Below are 17622 nucleotides of genomic sequence, written 5' to 3'. Positions count from 1 at the left end.
CCGGTCGTTGCCTGGCGATTGTAAACAAATGTTATTCGAGAGCGGTTAGTTCGTTATTGTTTGAACCCACCAGCCGTGATCGTGTCGGCGGAGTAGATCACGATCCGGGTTTAACGAGGATCATTTGATAGACAGTTACTGACAATGGCGACGGGGCATATTTTGCCCGGCTATGGAGACCCAGTCTCAAGGCTGAGGCGCGTGAATTCGTCAGGGTACCCCTTAGACAGTAACACCCTGCTGCAGATGGAGGCAAGTTACAAACTCAGGGACCTTGAGTTCGACAGGATTAGGGCACAGGCGCGTCATATGTGGTCGAGGAGGGATAGGGAACCTACAACCTACCACCACTTCCATTCGGGCCAGGAACTACCACCAGAGGAACAGACACGATCCCGACCAACATCGCCGACCAGAAGGAACAAGCCCCACCCACCGCCGTAAGTCTGCTTATGAAATATGTCATGCATTATAATGTACGTATTATTGTTGTTGGTGGTGTTGTTGTTGATGATGATGGTGGTGGTGATGATAATGACAACTAGCATGTATATATAGCACCAGATTCAAGCTACAGTTAAGTGTTCAAAGCGCCTTGTTGGGGACTGCATGACGCTGGTCATAATAGTTGTGATTGGAATTAAGGTGGTCAGTACTTGAATTCTTTTGAGGTTAAACGGTTGTAGAGTTTTCCATAGCAAAGGAGCTGCTCTTACTAAACAGCGATCCTCAATATTAGTTTCCGCGATGCATAATCTCAGAGTTATGTTAATATTAATAAAACCGATGACAGTCATTCCATGTTATTGCAAAATAGATGCAACCTCTATGAGTGCCTTTATCAGCTGTTAAGTTTGTCCTCTGTGATGAATGAATCTTAGTCGATGTGTTTCTGAATTGTTCACAAAGTATAAGACTGCTATTGGTACGTCTTGGGAGTAACGGATTAACAAAATATCTCATTGAGAAAATTCCACCGTTGAATGGTTATAGTAGATTCTATAATACAGATACTAGTCGATCCGTACCCACGGAGATTCGTACACACCGAAAATGGCTCACCCGAACCTAAAATTCCGGTCAGATCCGTACCTAATTTCCAGAATGCGTACTTTATTTCGCCGACTCGTACACAAATTTGGATGACCCGTACATAAATTTGGATGACCCGTACTCATTTATTTTCATATTTGTTGCATTTGTAACGAGTACTTATAAAAACCAGATTGCGGTCAGAAGAGGGTGGGAGTACTGAACGGATTTTCTGGAATTTATGCTTGAATTTCATAATAACAGCCTGTCACTACATCATTCCAGTGTCAAATAACATTTCCGGGTCATTGCTACAGATATCAACAGAAACAAATAATGTTGAAAATGAGATGAATTTTCATTTGGGTACGAGTCATTCAGTGGATTAGGTACGGGTTATCCAATATTTGTGTCCGAATACGCCAACATATATACAAAGTGCGGATCTCCGTGTGTTAGGATTGTACAGTTGCCTGTAATGCGCTTATGGAAGATCCATAACATTCACCACAATGGCAATATTGCAGCCACAAGATGTGTGGGATGTCACGAAAATGTAAATGACTACTTTAGAAGTAGCCCCAGGTGGTTACAAACCATATGGAAGTTGTTCTCCATGAATGTGTCGTGGCGTCATGTTCTTCCAACGTATACATGACAATCACAACATGACTTATTTACTCTACCAGTCAGCAATGGAGTATATCAAATTTCAAACTACATCAGTTCACGAAAGGTGTGTACGAATAGACATCGGGGTGAATCGATACATCGGTGCACGGGTGCATCGTGAGTTTTCATGTGATGATACGACACACGATACGTTTTCTTCTGTCATGATACAAAATGATATACCTGCTGAAATAAATTACTCACTATTCGTTTTATGACCCCTGGCGTTTTTGTCAGTCAGGTATCGCAATATGTGTTGTAGTTAGCGTTTCAAGTTCACTACTAAAATAGCCATAACGAACATGTGTCCACAGGTAGCTTTCCTTTTGAAATTGCTCTGAAATATTTATTGTCAAGAAGTTACATGCGATTTGACGTATATATGCGTATCGTGATACGTATCGTGTCATGGACGTGCTTTGTCCTTTCACCCCTGCGTGTTGGTTTTGTCTGTGTCATCATGTGAAGTCGTCCCGTGAGGTAATCTCCTGACACCCGTGTTAACACACACAGCCTCTGGTCGACTACCTGATAAGTAGGGTGATACGGTTGTTAGAACACTCGCGGGGTATAAATAGTATAGAATGGTATATTATGGCTAATATATCTCACCTCCAATCAGTCTGAAAATAATACTGCATGTCTGTAGTAGGCGGAGTCTTCCTACTGGCCCTACATTCTGTTCAGGAGCCCGACATGTAAACGAGTTCGTTTATCAAACAACCTCAAGTAATGTACGTGTTACGGAGTCGTGATTTATTAGCACTGACTCAATATAAATATTTTTTACAACATGAAATAGTATGACAAACCACTTATTCATACCTTCAGTTTGAGAGTAATTGTGACCCTTACATATTAAAGGGTATGGTTAACATTGTATACATATTGAAAACTCAAGCATGTTGAACTCTTACCTTAAATTAAATTTGGCATTCGCAGTACAAAAAATGTAAGGGATGGTGATGGGTAAAACATACATATGTGAAGTGGTGCGTCGTGAGTGTACATGCAACGACACGATACACGATATGGTTTTTTTTCTGTATCGATATAAGACGATACACTTGCTAAAATATATTACTTACTATTCATTAAATTGCCCCCAGCGTTTTTGTCTGTCAATATCGCAAAATGCGTTGTAATTAGCGTTTTAATTTCACAACAGAAATAGCCGCTACAAACATGTGTCTACAGCTAGTTTTTTCCCTTTGAGTCCGTTCTGAAATATACATGTATATTGTCAAGAAGTTTCTATGGGATGTGATGTATGTATATCGCGATACGTATCACATCGTGACGTATTGTATCGTTATCTTGCTGTATATTTTCACATCTAGATGGTGACGGTTAAGGCCACACTTTTTTAGTTTTATGTTTCACGGATTTAATCCAGATTTTCCACACAAGGTCGGTCGAAACGAAAATAAAAATATAACACTATGTTACTCATTTATTTATATGAGAGTCATTCTGTCGTAGAGTTAAAACTGCAGCTGGCTTCTTGATAGTGATGTAAACATGGAATTTATATATAGCATTTTGTATTGTGTAAAAGGGTCTATATTACTAGCGGGTGACACGATAAAAATAAATATTTTCATGTTTAATTTATTTCTTTTCCAGCTGCATTTCAATAGGGGCGGTGGACCCGTGAAACGAAAAATAAATAAAATTGTGGCCTACTGTTTGTAGGGTAATGGTGTGCCTTGTAGTAGTATTTTTACATTTCATTTACGTATTCCCGTCATGACCCCCCGTCGTAATCAGTAAATCAGTGAGAGGTGAACGTTTTATTCAAAGAGATGAGGACACTCGGGCCGGGGTGTCACAATGAAAGATTATATATGTCCATGCCTTGTGTAATTTATGTATATTCATTGTTTTAGAGTTTTTCTCACCAACCGGCTTCATTACATTGAAGGATACCACAACCCGGACACCAGGCTGGGCAAACAGTGCTACAGAAGTAAGCTGCGGGCTGCATGTCATTCACATAGTGTGTCCTATTTCAGCTTGTTGCCACGGTACTGTATGACATATACGTGTGTTAGTTTACGAAAATAACATATTATGAATAAAAACTAACATCGGCGTCTTAAACTATTTTCTTGAATAACCACGTGTCAAGATATATATGCCCCCTTTCTGCACTTGAGAAATGATGTTGACATTCGATGACATGGGGAACCGTCACTTGATCGTAAGTGAGTTGGAGGTGGAAGGCCAATATGAAAGGTATGTCATGGCGTTTCCGCATTTTTTGTAAAAAAGTTTTTTTGGGGGGGAGGGGTGGTTGGGGGTACCTTTAAGTAAATCATGTCGCCGATTTTCTTTATGAAGCCACGAATATGAAAACACGGATATTGTGCTCATGTATCAAGGATCATAATAGGAGTAGTCTGGGATTCGAACCAGTAATCGACTCGTGGATCCAAGCACATCTTTCTAGGGTCTCCTTAAACAACTCGTTCACACATGTCCGCTGGAAATTATGAAATCCTAGTTAATTATGGAAGGATATTTTTTTATGTTCAATGCGTTTCGATAGTACAATGTGTGTTTCAGTCGACGCTAGTCTTCCACCTGAAGAGCAGCATCAGCGACGTCATATACGACGTAAATACGTCGCCGACCGCCCATCCACGGCAGTGTTGAACACATATAAGGATCAATATGTACGTATAGGGCGGGCAGTGTGTTTGGGGTTGTAATATTGTTTTCTTAATCATTTTAAAATTTAATGCTTTCGGTAGGTTTGATGTCCATAAGCGCTTTAAACATATTCTTTACCTCAGTAAGTTGATATTATTTTGATAGTACATTTAGATCAGAAATAAATCGCACTAATGATTTATACTCCGACTTGGCTGTCCTGGTTCTATCAATATTGATAGAAAACAGCTGTTCGGTTGAGCTGAGGTTAACGAGTTATGTCTAAAGTGACTTTCACTGACTCGTAAACATTGTGCAATTTTATGCTTCGTGGCGGGGTATAAAGGATTTATTCTCCCACTCAGAAAACCACGTAGAGACCGTTGTCTTCGGGGCGGTGTATAAGGGAGTTATTCTCCCGCTCTCAAATATATTTCACTCCTAGGCTGAATACGTAGTATTTATCAAGATCACGATAACTTGAACCAATCAGATCTCAATATTCTGACATGGAGGTAAGGTGCAATTGGCTATGTAATAGGTCACATATTTCTTCTTCAATATTCACCAGGATGGTAACTGTTACATATTCATTTCTGTGTTCCTAATTCTCGAAAGTGCACGAACTCACACGGTATCACACTGCAGTGACATAAAATTATGTAAAGGCAGGATAAATAAAAACTGTTAATTTCCAATAGGGGGTGAAGAACTACCTGGATCCCGTTGCCGCCCAGGGAGCGGAGGCGTGGCTCAAGATAGCGGATGATAAAGGTGGGGTATACATTTGTTCTATATACTCATGCCTCTCTTACATAGTTGTCATAGTGCTGAGTGCGGCGTTAAACAACATAGTTGTCAAATACATAGTGATCAGTGACTTTCGTACGACCATCAGGTCTTGTAAACCTCCCTCCAGTATTTGCTGATATTCAAGCAACGTACTCTGCGATTCTGTTCAACTCCCTCCGTCATGTATACGTAAGACTTCATAATCCCCAGCTTGAGGATGAGTGTTATGTGTCGGATGAAACACGTCAGGTTTTTTTTTATGAGATTTAATACCCGAATCAAAGGGACAAAACAAAGGGGCGTTATCCTGTGTATAAATGTTTTAAATCTCATAAAAAAAAGATTCTAAGTTTCTAGTGTAACATATAAACCGAAAAAAGAAACTTAAAACAACATTATCAACATTTTTTATGTTTCAAACATACTTTCAATGAACCCTAGGAAACGGGCGTAAAATATCTGCTGCCGGCGTACGTGTACTTGAAAAAGACATTCTCAAAAGCATTGTGATTTATCAGCGCCTCTGTAGTGGTACCTTTGTCATTTTATTTTACATTTCATTGTGTTCAAATGCATAATAGCGAGAAACATTCATATGTTACAATATAAACGGAAGTTGTATTAAAGAAATCCCTGGGATATTATATGACATCCCTGTTTATGAGATTTAACCCCACTGCAGAACAATAGGAGTGAGTGAGGTTTTACGTCGCTTTTAGCAATATTCCAGCAATATCACGGCAGGGGACACCAGAAATGGGCTTCACACATTATACCCATGTCAGGAATCGAACCCGGGTCTTCGGCGTGACGAGCTAACGCTTTAACCACTAGGCTACCCGACCGCCCCCAGAACAATAGGATGACCTGACTGGAGGTTTATAATTAACGCCGCAACTAAATCATGGTGGTCTGTAAATAATCAGGTCTGGGATACACAAACCGAGGACCAGTTGTTTATATCATGTGCAACGTTCCGCTCTCTCGGTAACGATGACCCAATGAGTCTGAGCTTGGCAACGCGACCAATGTAGTCGCCTCTTACGACAAGCATTGATTCCTTGTGACCAACCCTATCCCGAATACCCCCAGGACCGTCTGTATATAGTGATTGAGTATAGTTTTACGTCGCCATTAAGCAATAGGCCATCAATATGACGGCGGGGGACACCAGAAATGGGCTTCACACATTGTACCATTGTGGGGAATCGAACCCGGGTCTTCGACGTGACGAGCGAACGCTTTAACCACTAGGCTACCCGACCGCCCCTCCACCTGTATATAGGTGAGGTGAGGTGAAATGGGGTTTAACGTCGCGTCCAAGATTATTGCACTTATATAGCGACGTGCATGTACGTGTGTGTGTTTGTGTGGCTGCTTGTACTAGTCCGGACTGATGCCGATTTATAGTGCTAGCTCACTGAGATACCATGCCGCAGTTTAACATGAATATCCCACTCAGACACAGTATACTGACTCCGAGCCGACCAGTCCTTGTTTTAGCCCCTTGATGCCGAGCGCCAGACAGGGTAACAACAAGTACCATCTTTTAACGTATTTTGATATGACGCGGCCGGGGATCGAACCCCGGACCTTCCGCTCTCCGGGCGGACGCTCTACCACTGGACCACGGAAGCGGTCACCACCTGTATATAGACGAGCAAGACATGTGGATGACGCAATGTGTTCACTCATTTGGATGAGTTCGATAGTGCTTGTGTTTTCGTTGTTATTCTTTCGCATGCGTTCCCCGTGTACATTGTATATACAATGAAACCTGCTTAACATGGACGGTACTTTTCCAAAGGGAAATCGTCCAGATTAGCGGTTTTACCGGGTTACCTTATCGCCGACACGGCGTAATGTATCTTGTATATATGTTGACTTGGGCTGTAACGATTCATCCATACCTACGATATCATCGATACGAAGGTACAGACGGTACTTGAATCGTCAGTTTACGAGATCGCGATACGCTATAAATAGAACAGAAACTGATTGAGTTAACTCCCGTAATGGCAGAAGTAGCACAGAGAAACCATTCGTCACCACTCGCATGTTTCCGTAACCTGCAACAAGGCTGCATTCGGCATATCCCGGAATGGGGCGACAGCGCAACTTGAAAACATGGCGGAACACGAGGACGTGGCGATGAAGGGCGTGCCCGCTATAAAACGTACATTTAACAACCATTCCTTCTTTTAAAACGGTTTTGTTCTTGGGTTTCTTGACAATTTTTTGTTTTGTGATAATAAATATTACAGTATTAATCCAGAGGTTTCAGAGTAATAGTTCAGTGATTTCATCATGTTTTCCTTTTTGTTGATGTATCGTGATACCAGTTTGTATTGTGATGCGTATTGTATCGCAAGATACCCGGCGATACTCAGATCTAAGACGTTCTACTATTCGCCACCGCTCGCCCCTTTCCGAAGAATCGATGAATGTTATGTGAAAGAATATAACAAACCAATCAGAATGCGCGTATGACTTCAAGTGCCTTGGTCAAAAAATCCCTCAAGGATAATTTATTATCTTACATATGTTTTACACCTAAAAATATACCCTAGATGCAGTTAAATGTGTTAAATCATACTGTATAAATACCGTAAGTACCGATGTGTTTTAATAGCATCTGGAATATATATGACTTTGGGGAAATATACGTGACTTATTACGCAACGAGTTGACAATTCTTTTAACTATGCCCATTTGCGCTTAGACGGAACCCAGTCGCAAAAATGTCCACGAGAGGGGCACGAGTCGCCAATCGGGATGGCCCGGAATAACACGAGTTGGTCACGAATGATGTTCCAAGCTGAATGTTCCCGAATGCGAGAGTCCCAAGTGTCCTGTCAGGGAATAAACTAGTCACACTCAAAGTGTTGATATATTCGACACCAGGACTACGAAACTCCCAAATTAGAATGGAGAAATTCCAATTCAGGTTATTATTATAAAACTAATATTTAGTTATGCAAAGGCGACCTGTATTTCAATGCTGACAGGGTTACTAGAGATAAGACCTTACGTACCTACGTTTTGAAAGGAATTATTAAAAGATCCAGGCACTTAATGTAACATTCCAGACGAAAGGTCCAGACTCAATTATTTACAGACCACCGTCATAAAGCTGGAATATTGCTGAGTTCTGCGTTAAAGTTCGTTAAACAAACAACATGACATATTAAACACAACATTCTATGCCTCCTACCTGACTGTTCCCCCGTGTGTTGCCAGTCAAGGACGACGTGATGATGGCTGTACAGAAACACCGCGAGCAGGAAGACCTGCAGGCGGCCAGGGACGCCTACAGACAGGTACCAGTTACATAGATGTGTACTTGTCGTAACTGTACATTCACGTTACATATAGTGATAGAATATTAATGTCACTGGTTTCGGATGGAAACAGACTGTATGGTTTGCAATACGGTCATGTGTGATCAATAATACGCTGCATAATTACACATGTGTACAGGGAAGGAAGATGTCTCAGGACCAATTTCTGTAATTATTGCTGAAAAGGTTTGAACAGTATTAGCTTTGGGGAACTGTCTCAGTGCTCTGAGGCACCGCATTAAGTTGGTGCAGAGTTGAGTCCCTTTAATGCCCGGCACCGAGACTTTCTCCCTTTATAAACTATGTCTGTCAGCACTATGCCCGTGCTCATTAGTTTAGCGTCTATGTGCCTTTTTTCCACATCAAGATGACATACCTGTTACAACCGAAATACTGATGAAGCTGCGTTAAACACAACTCACTCAATCATTTGCCTCTGTGCTTGTTGCAATTAATGGTAACCCTTTTTATGATCCCTAGATAGAACATGTGTTATCATTTTACACATGGAAACATTAACACGTATGTTGCATCAGTCGTCAATCCATGCTTCATAACCCATAACGCCAGGAGACGATTATAGATGTACACATCTATGTTATTAATATTCCATGTTGATATATTATTGTGTAAGTACATTCCACGTTAATGTACCGATGTTGCAGCCCACCCCGCCAATGGTGCCGAGAGCCAACACAGCCTACCCGTCACTCAGCAGGTTCATGAAGTATGCCGGAGCCACAGGTACAGCACCCTGCCAGAAACACAAGACTCGTGTTCTCTTCTATCGTTTTCAGTACAGTGACCTCTTTTATATCAAGACCTATTATATCTTTGCGTGTTTGTTGTTTTACGCCGCACTAAGCAATAGTCCAGCTAAATGACGGCCGTCTGTAAATAATCAAATCCGAACCAGACAATCCAGTGAGTGGCATCAACAGCATCGATCTACGCAATTAGGATACGATGACATGCATCAACCAAGTCAGCAAGCCTGACCACGCCTCTTATGACAAGCATGGGCTGCTGAAGACCAATTCTAACCTTGGATCTTCACGGGTGCACTTATATCTAAGTTTCCAAGACCGAAAAAAGTTACTAGACTCGGACTTCGGACTAGTGGAGTCACAATCCCTTACAGCTGTCAATGTGTTCTCTCCTACTCCACAGCAGTAACTACTTTCACTAGGAAGTCTTCATTCCGGTGAAATCTCTGTTAAATCTACTATCCCAAATCAAAATTTCCCTATTCGTAGCCATGGTTCACGGTATTAAGACGGATTAAGACAGATAGCAAATATTTATTTTCCCAACTTGCTTACGGAGAGTCTGGCTACTAGTGTACTGTTACTTTTGCTCGGATTTTGTGTTTTTGAGCATCTTCCCGTGGCAAGAGAGTTAACTTTTACCACGTTTACAGACAGTTAACTCCTTTGCCTCGGGAAGATGGTGTTTGAAATAAAATATACACACAGCAATACATTTCGCTTGTTACTTGTAAACCGTGAAAAACTGATGTCAGTCCAAACTTCACAGAAGAGGAAGGGAGCAAAGTGTTCCTCTAAATGTATATATATAAACATCACTTTCATTTCAGAATCTAGCGCAATGGCCCCTCTTCTAAGACCTCCGCACGCCATCATTGGCTACAGTGGGGACATGAGGTCACGTGACATCGAGGCAACAAACCGGGTGCGGGTATCGGCTGCATGCGGTCGTGGTGACTTTCTGCTGCATCCTGATTGGCCGCCAACCTTGCCCCACCATCGAGTACCTTAGCGTACAGTCACATAACTAGATACGTACTGCTGACTTGTAGATAGTATTGTTAAGTTTGTCAAAACCAATGACATGTAGCGAGAAGGCCAGCATACGTATGAACCCCCACTGGCATTGTAGAGTAGGACCTCTAGTCCAGGAAGCCTGTATAAGAAGGTGGGTCCAGCCAGTGCCCACTCCCTTATATAGACTCCCAGTTACTAACTTCCACAGGGATCAGACGCCGTAAAGAACCAAAGAGATGTTTGGATTTCATATTATGAAAATACAATTCTCGTACATTTGAAACAGAAATGACAGCATTAATCTTCCTTACATATATCATGACAAGAGTGTTTTTTTTATACTTTTACACATGCGTTCCATTGTACGTTGATAAGCAAGCCAAGGTGTGTTTTTCTCTGTATGTAATGTATCGTCAGAGATGTACTATAGTCCATGTACACATTGTTCTCTGTATCAGTTTCTAGAGGTGGGTGCATGCGTCGGCAGTTATAGTGGTAAAGCCGAACTGAAAATCCTGATCTCAATGAAAACATCTGACATCAGTAAGTAAGTTTATTTTAGTGTAAAGGCCACAGACCCAAGTACACTATAGATATATGCATTATATACAAAGTGGTGGTTTAATATCCAGAGGTACAGAGTGCCATTAAAGTACAAAATATATATTTATTTTTTTTATATTTATTATTATTATTATTATTTTTATTATTATTATTATTATTATTATTATTATTATTAAGAACGTAAAGATCGGACCTCTTTAATGTATATAGCACATAGTGACATAGTTTCAATGTTCGAAGTTTGTAGGAATGTTCTGGGAAAATCTGTGTGTCTTAAAGGGGCACTGATCTAACGCAATTCCCCGGGACTGGTTGTTGCCTTTGTTATTGTTTTTTCCCAGTGAGTACCCGGATGTATAGTAGAAATCTAGACTAGTTCGCGACCTCTGCTGCGCAATTCGTAAGCGCATCAGTCACTTTTATGGGTAGTAATAAGGGCGTATGGTCACATTGATCAACAAAATGAAATACAGTTTTCGAGATAATAAGGAAATGTAGGTATATTTGTGGGCAGCATCGGTAAGTTTTAATAAGTCACTTGCTTGGTAATTTTGCGATTTTCGTTTACACTATTTTGACTAGCAACACAAAGTAAATATTTCACCTGAGCATTGCTTTTGTATAGTGTGTTTACTTTTTTACTGTCAAAATGTGTAACATTTTCAAATTTATTAAAAGTGACTAAAAAACATTTCCATTTGTATTATTATGTTAACGAATTCCAAACATTTTGATGTTTAATGTCACCACCAAGAGACTGAAAACGTTACGTTGAAAAGTACATTTCTATGTTGTTTGGCTTCTAATCCTACATAATAGTCTGTTGTGATGTTTGTAGGCCCTTTTGATCATCTTAATCAATCTGGACAGATTTTATAGTCAAAATGACTGAAATATTTACACATTTTATAAATTGCCTGAGAGAATCACATTTTACAAATTGAAGGTAATATATACACGCTTACAAAGGAAAAGACCTGTGAAAACAACGTCTATCGTGCATTGAAGAATTTCCCAACCAAGACGTTGAGAAACAAGAACGAATCGGTTCAAATGAAGGAAAACAAAATGTAAATATCATAATTCCAACCTACCAAATTTATGTGTATAAATATTAGGAGCTTCCTTGTTCGAGGAATGTATCCGTTAATATCCACACAAAGGAACAATATCACACTCGTCAGCAGCTGTACAAAGAAACTTATTCGATGTCACGTGTCTCTGTAACAATCAAATATTTTAAAAGATATATATCGTTTCCGGATATTATAACCCGTGTTCGTTTCTCAACTGATCACTTGGATTGTTTCAGGCGTTCACATAGGTGTCAGGTCTCAAGGGTCGGCTGAGAAAGCCCACGTGACAACTATTTTCATAACGTCCACGGTTCCTAAAAAATCCATTGAGTGATAGATAACAATGATCAATCAATCAACGTATTATCAGTTAACCCTTTGAACAAAGTATGTTGTTTTTACATCGGCACTTCACGCCATGATATGAATGTATTCCCTTTGTTTTAGTAAACCTAGACATGTAAACACTCACTTTTGACATATCCACTGTGCAAGATAACAGTAATTAATCAATCAACGTATTTTCTTAATCCTTTGATGACTTGGAACGATCCGTTGATTTACCAAAAAAAGTAAATCAATTGATCATTCACCTCTTGCTGGTCTGCCACGTGCATATTACATAACACACATTTCACCTCACTTCAAACCTGGATTTAGATTGAATAATTACCCCAGACACAATAAATGTCAAATGGGAACCTTTGTCAGGTAATCTAAGTGGTGCTACCACTAATTGTACCTGTAATAAATTCATTAACTGAGCATTAAGTGAATGACGACAAATACACAAGTGTAGGGTTATACCAGAAAACGTGGATGACAACAAGGGAGTAGTAGCCGTATTATCGACGCAATCCGAAATCCGAAAATGCTTTCACTGCATAGATACTTTTTGTTAGTTTTAAACTATAACCATCTGGGGTATTTCCAAATCCGATGAGCTCCGCCTTTCTTTATGTCTGTTTGTTTAGGCTGAAGAAATTAATTTACATGCGCCCTTTGTCGAAATCTTTATAGATCACAGTTAACCAATCAGTGTTTATGCAAAAATTCGTAAAACAAATATTGCCTCCGGCCTCCAAGTGTATTTAGCTGTCCTTGCAGACGGTAGCCCAGTCTCTGGTCACGCTCAGTTGCGTTGCGTTGCGTATCGGTACTCACGGGGGAAAAAACAATAACAAAGGCAACAACCAGTCCGGGGAATTGCGTTAGATCAGTGCCCCTTTAAAATATCTTAAGATGGGCATACTAACAAAAAATGTAACTCATCTTCAATAATATTTTTACAAAAAGGACAAAATCTGAGGTTTCTAGCTACACCCTCCCGCCTACCTATATATTTCATAATTTGTAATTCTACAATTCTTAATGATGTTAAATATCTTCTTTGGTCTCTTTGGTGTACATGCATCTCACCGCGGCAAAGGGGTTAACTTAATAAAAGTCAGTCTCCACTTTTGCCACGGGAAGATGGTGTACATGAAGCAAATATGGTTCAATTGAGACAGTTGACTTTATAGTGGAGTATAAATCTACTTTTGAATGCTCATTTAACTTTGGAAAAAGAAATTGAACACAACAGTCTTTAAATCTTTGTTGAAATTCTAAAAGAAATAAATCAATGTTTCCGACACTTTGATTATTCCATACATATTTAAAACCACGTGAATAAAGTAATTTCTTAACATTTGAGGCCCATTGCTGCCTTGCTCGTCCAGTCCTCTCAACATGTCATAACATTGCTTTGGATATCTAGTATCTGTCATACATATGCATCTGCAGCTGTTGAATGAATCACAATATATGTTACACCGACCACACTCACTTAAGACAGCTGCAGTCGTAGAAGATTTTATCTGACATTGACACCAAAATATAAAGTATCTTGCTGGACAACGTGTTTCACTCGGTAAATACCTTATTTATTTATTGGGACGTGGCGGTTTGACACTCTTCGCCATCATTGTGTATTCCTAATCGGTTGAACACGACCTTGTTAATAAAAAAAAATGTTTGTAGCGATATATGGAAGAACATTGCTGTGTGTCAAGTCCTGTTTTGTTGTTATTACTAATACACCAATTGATGACACCGGCTGTTTATGCTGGAGAGATGTTTGTTGACTAGGTACCGGAGCACGTATACACTGACAGTATATGGGTGCTGGTATATGATATAGCCTTATTGTAATAACACACCCCAGTATTAATGTCATACTCCAGTATTACTTATTCCATATGTGTATTGTCTTTAATCACCATCACCAGCGACCAGACCCAGTATCCAAAGCCTGATTTGCCAAAATGAACTCGTAGCCAGATTCTGTAGATGCGATTTGTTTAATATGACGTCTGTTTTGTGAATAAACAGTTTGAAATTGGGTCGTCTTATTTCTTCTTGAATAAAAGGTATCATGGATGATGAAACATGTTACATTTCGTGTTCTGAATATATGACGTCAACGCTATATAACAACCAGTCTTGATTATCTGCCGAGACAGATTCCACTGGGCGTAACAGGAATATTGTGTTCAAAATTATATGAATGGATCACGGAAAGACAGTGATGATACAAGGTGTCTGCGAAAAGGGTAAGTGTGGCCTTGCCCCACCCCACCCACTTCACCCACTTCACTTGCACTTCATGCTAAGTCTTGTTTTTGAAATAGTAATTTTTGTGCGAAGTTGCAAGTAGTATTCGAAATACTGTTTTCTTATTCAGGTCAGAGTTCAGAGAAATCTGAAAGACCAGTAAATATTGTTCCTGGTGCGTTAGGATTATTGTAGACCTTCTGTATGTTGGGACTGGTGTATCAGCAGCAGTAGCCCTCACGCAGTATGTTGTTGTTGTTGTTGTTAAACAGTTGCACTAAAGTTCACAAGTTGCTTTAAGTAAATATTGGTCATTATATTTTCTGGAAAAGTGTTACTGTGCAAACTATTTCTGATGTGTATTCACATGCATTCCGTCTGTTGTGATTGTTTGTTTGTTTGTTTTTTAACGCCGCACTCAGCAATATTCCAGCTATATGACGGCGGTCTGTAAATAATCGTCTGGGCCAGACAATCCGGTGATTGACATCGTGAGCATCGATCTACGCAATTGGGATACGATGACATCAACCTAGTCAGCGAGTCTGACCACCCGATCCCCTTAGTCGCCTTTTACGACACTTTGGTCTGTAGGCCGTTTGAAATAAATGGAATTACCATACCTCCATGTCAGAATGATGAGATTTTATTGGTCCACGTGGTCTTGATTAAATACTTTGTATCCCGCCTTGGAGGGCAATACATGTTTCTCAGCGGGGTAGTAAATCTTTTATACCCCGACGCGAGCAAGTCAGGCTACACGTGGATTTCTGAGAGGTAGAATGAATCAAGCCTGGTTCCCTCGGTATGCTGCGCTGGCGCTTACTCAGCGCAGCTACCCCGCTTCAAAGCAAAAAGTCGCACGCTTTTCCGGAATCAAGGGAATTCACGTGGCATAGCGCAAGCTAACCTTAGCTCAATCAAACATCTGTTTCTGTTAATTTTGAATTTGTTTGAATTCATTGACATTGCCATAGTAAGACATGTCGGTAAGATAACTCGGGGCATAAGAGGTTTTATTTATCCGGCGCGTGGTGTAAAACCTAACGCGGGACGCATAAAATCACATGTACCCCACGTGATCCTGCTGTAGTGTGAAGAGGTGCATTCAATGAGCCGTTTGGTCCCGAGGCGCCAGCGAGCGCAAGCGAGCACCTCCGAATATTTCCAAATGAACGAAACGCACGCAGCACGGAGTATTTTTCCTTGCAACCCATGTTAATTTCAGCACAGAAAAAAATCCTATTCCTATTTGTGAACAAGATGCAGTTTTGTCCTAATAACACTCATATGATTTCTTTGTGTAAACAACTGACATATATCATTATGCGATATAAACCATCACTTGTCGAAAACGCAACTTCAGATATTTTCATAGGTGTCTGTCTTCTCTTAAATAAATCTAAAACATTGCGATTTGTTCTATTTTACTGCAGTCTACAGTATTCCAGCAATATCAGGGCGGCCTGTAAATAATCGATTTTGTCCCTGACAGCTTTACCAGTGGTTGATTTGGACAACGTCCCATGCCGTCAGTGTACAACGAAACACAATCCACCAAGTCACCGATCCATTTAGTTGAATCTTACAACATGCATACAAACGGATACAACGAACTGTTATAAAATTTTACTTACTTACTTACTTTGGAGATTTAACGTGCGCTTTCCGACTGATGCGTATTTCGCACACAGGCCCGGCCAGGCCATTTAATGTGTTTCCGAAAGGGGCGAAAGTGGTGTGTGCAACCCAAGAGGGGGCTTCAGGGGTTGCTTATATAGAATTTGGGAATTTTGATATTTGGAATAGATGCCGATGGGATTGGGGAGGAGAACTAAGGGAGCTGGGTATGGTGGATGTTTGTTTGTTTATGTGATTTTGATTTGGTAGATTATAGTGTTTTTAGATGCGTTTTATTAGTTCTGTTTTGATTAAGAATACGCCTAAGGCCTTGAAGTTTTCTAGTTTATTTTGTGGGTTTAGTATTGCTTCTAGAGTGAGAGCCTTGTTTAGATTGAGGGTGGTTTGTAATGCGGTTCGATGTGTTAGGTAGTTTGTGCAGTGGATGAGTGCGTGTTCTGGGGTTTCTAGTTGTTTGCAGTGTGGGCAGTTACCTGGAGGGTGTTTTTTAAAAGAATTTAGGTGGTTATTTAGGTTGGTGTGTCCTGTTTGGAGTTTAGTGATTACTCTGTCCATTTTTTTTGATGGATGGAGAATTTTTGGTTTGGTTAGTGGTTTGCTGAGTATTTTTTTGATTTGGCTATTTGAGTTTAGATATAGGTTATGCCATTTTTTGGTGATTTTTTGCTTGTTTACGCTTTTAATTTCTGATTTTGAGATGGGTAAGTTTAAGCTTATTTCTGGGATTTTGAGGGATAGTTTAGCTGCCTTATCGGCGTTTTCATTACCGTATATTCCTACGTGGGCGGGTATCCACAAGAAGGTTATTTGTTTGCCTGCCTTAGTTAGGTCGTTGGAGCTTTTAAGTATTTGATTTATTAATTTAGGTCGGTTTTTGGTATTTTTGTTTTAGAGGGCTTGTAGTCCACTTAGGTTATTTAATTGGCTAGCTAGTGTTGTGTCTATTTTGGGTATTTTAAGTTTAGGGGTGAAGATATTTGATTGTTTGCAGTTTAGTTTAAGATTTTTAATTTGGTGTTCATTTAGGTAGTTTGTTATTCTTTGGGATATTGGGGTAAGTAAGGGGTGTTTACGAGCTAGAGCTTGGTTTTTGGGGCTGATATTTTGGTTTATCAAGTTTTGGATGAGAGGGTTTGATTGGGATGCGGCCCAGAAATTTAAGCTTAGCTGTTCCCTGCGTAGACTCAGTGGCATTTCTCCTGTTAAGGCCTGAAGTGAAGTGTAGGAGGTGCCATGTTGGGTGCGTGTAATTAGTTTGAGAGCCTGATATTGTATTGTGTCAAGTTTTTTAGATAGAGAGTTGTTTAGGGTGTTGTATATGGCACAGCCGTAGTCTAGTTTTGATCTAATTAGTGATATGTAGAGAGAGAGAGGAGAGTATCTTTGGAGGCTCCCCAGTTAGAGCCAGTTAGGCATCTTAGGGTGTTTAGGTCTTTACTGCATTTAGTTGTTAGGTTTTGGATGTGAGCA

General features: G+C 40.2%; 1 protein-coding gene across 1 annotated transcript; it reads left to right on the top strand.

Annotated features, from left to right (window-relative positions):
• Positions 1-19: 19 nt before the first annotated feature.
• LOC139450342 (uncharacterized) lies at positions 20-10902 on the top strand. The gene is made up of 7 exons (XM_071232021.1): positions 20-440; positions 3594-3673; positions 4273-4382; positions 5061-5133; positions 8392-8471; positions 9158-9236; positions 10090-10902. The coding sequence occupies exons 1-7, from the start codon at positions 145-147 to the stop codon at positions 10269-10271; spliced, it is 900 nt and encodes a 299-aa protein (XP_071088122.1). The 5' UTR covers positions 20-144; the 3' UTR covers positions 10272-10902.
• The last annotated feature ends 6720 nt before the right edge of the window (positions 10903-17622 follow it).

Source organism: Haliotis cracherodii, unplaced genomic scaffold, assembly GCF_022045235.1.
Source record: "Haliotis cracherodii isolate W230 unplaced genomic scaffold, xgHalCrac1.p SCAF_8, whole genome shotgun sequence".
NCBI classification, from domain to species: domain Eukaryota; kingdom Metazoa; phylum Mollusca; class Gastropoda; order Lepetellida; family Haliotidae; genus Haliotis; species Haliotis cracherodii.
The sequence above is the reverse complement of the archived record's forward strand: the minus strand, read 5'-3'. Positions and strand labels throughout refer to the sequence as shown.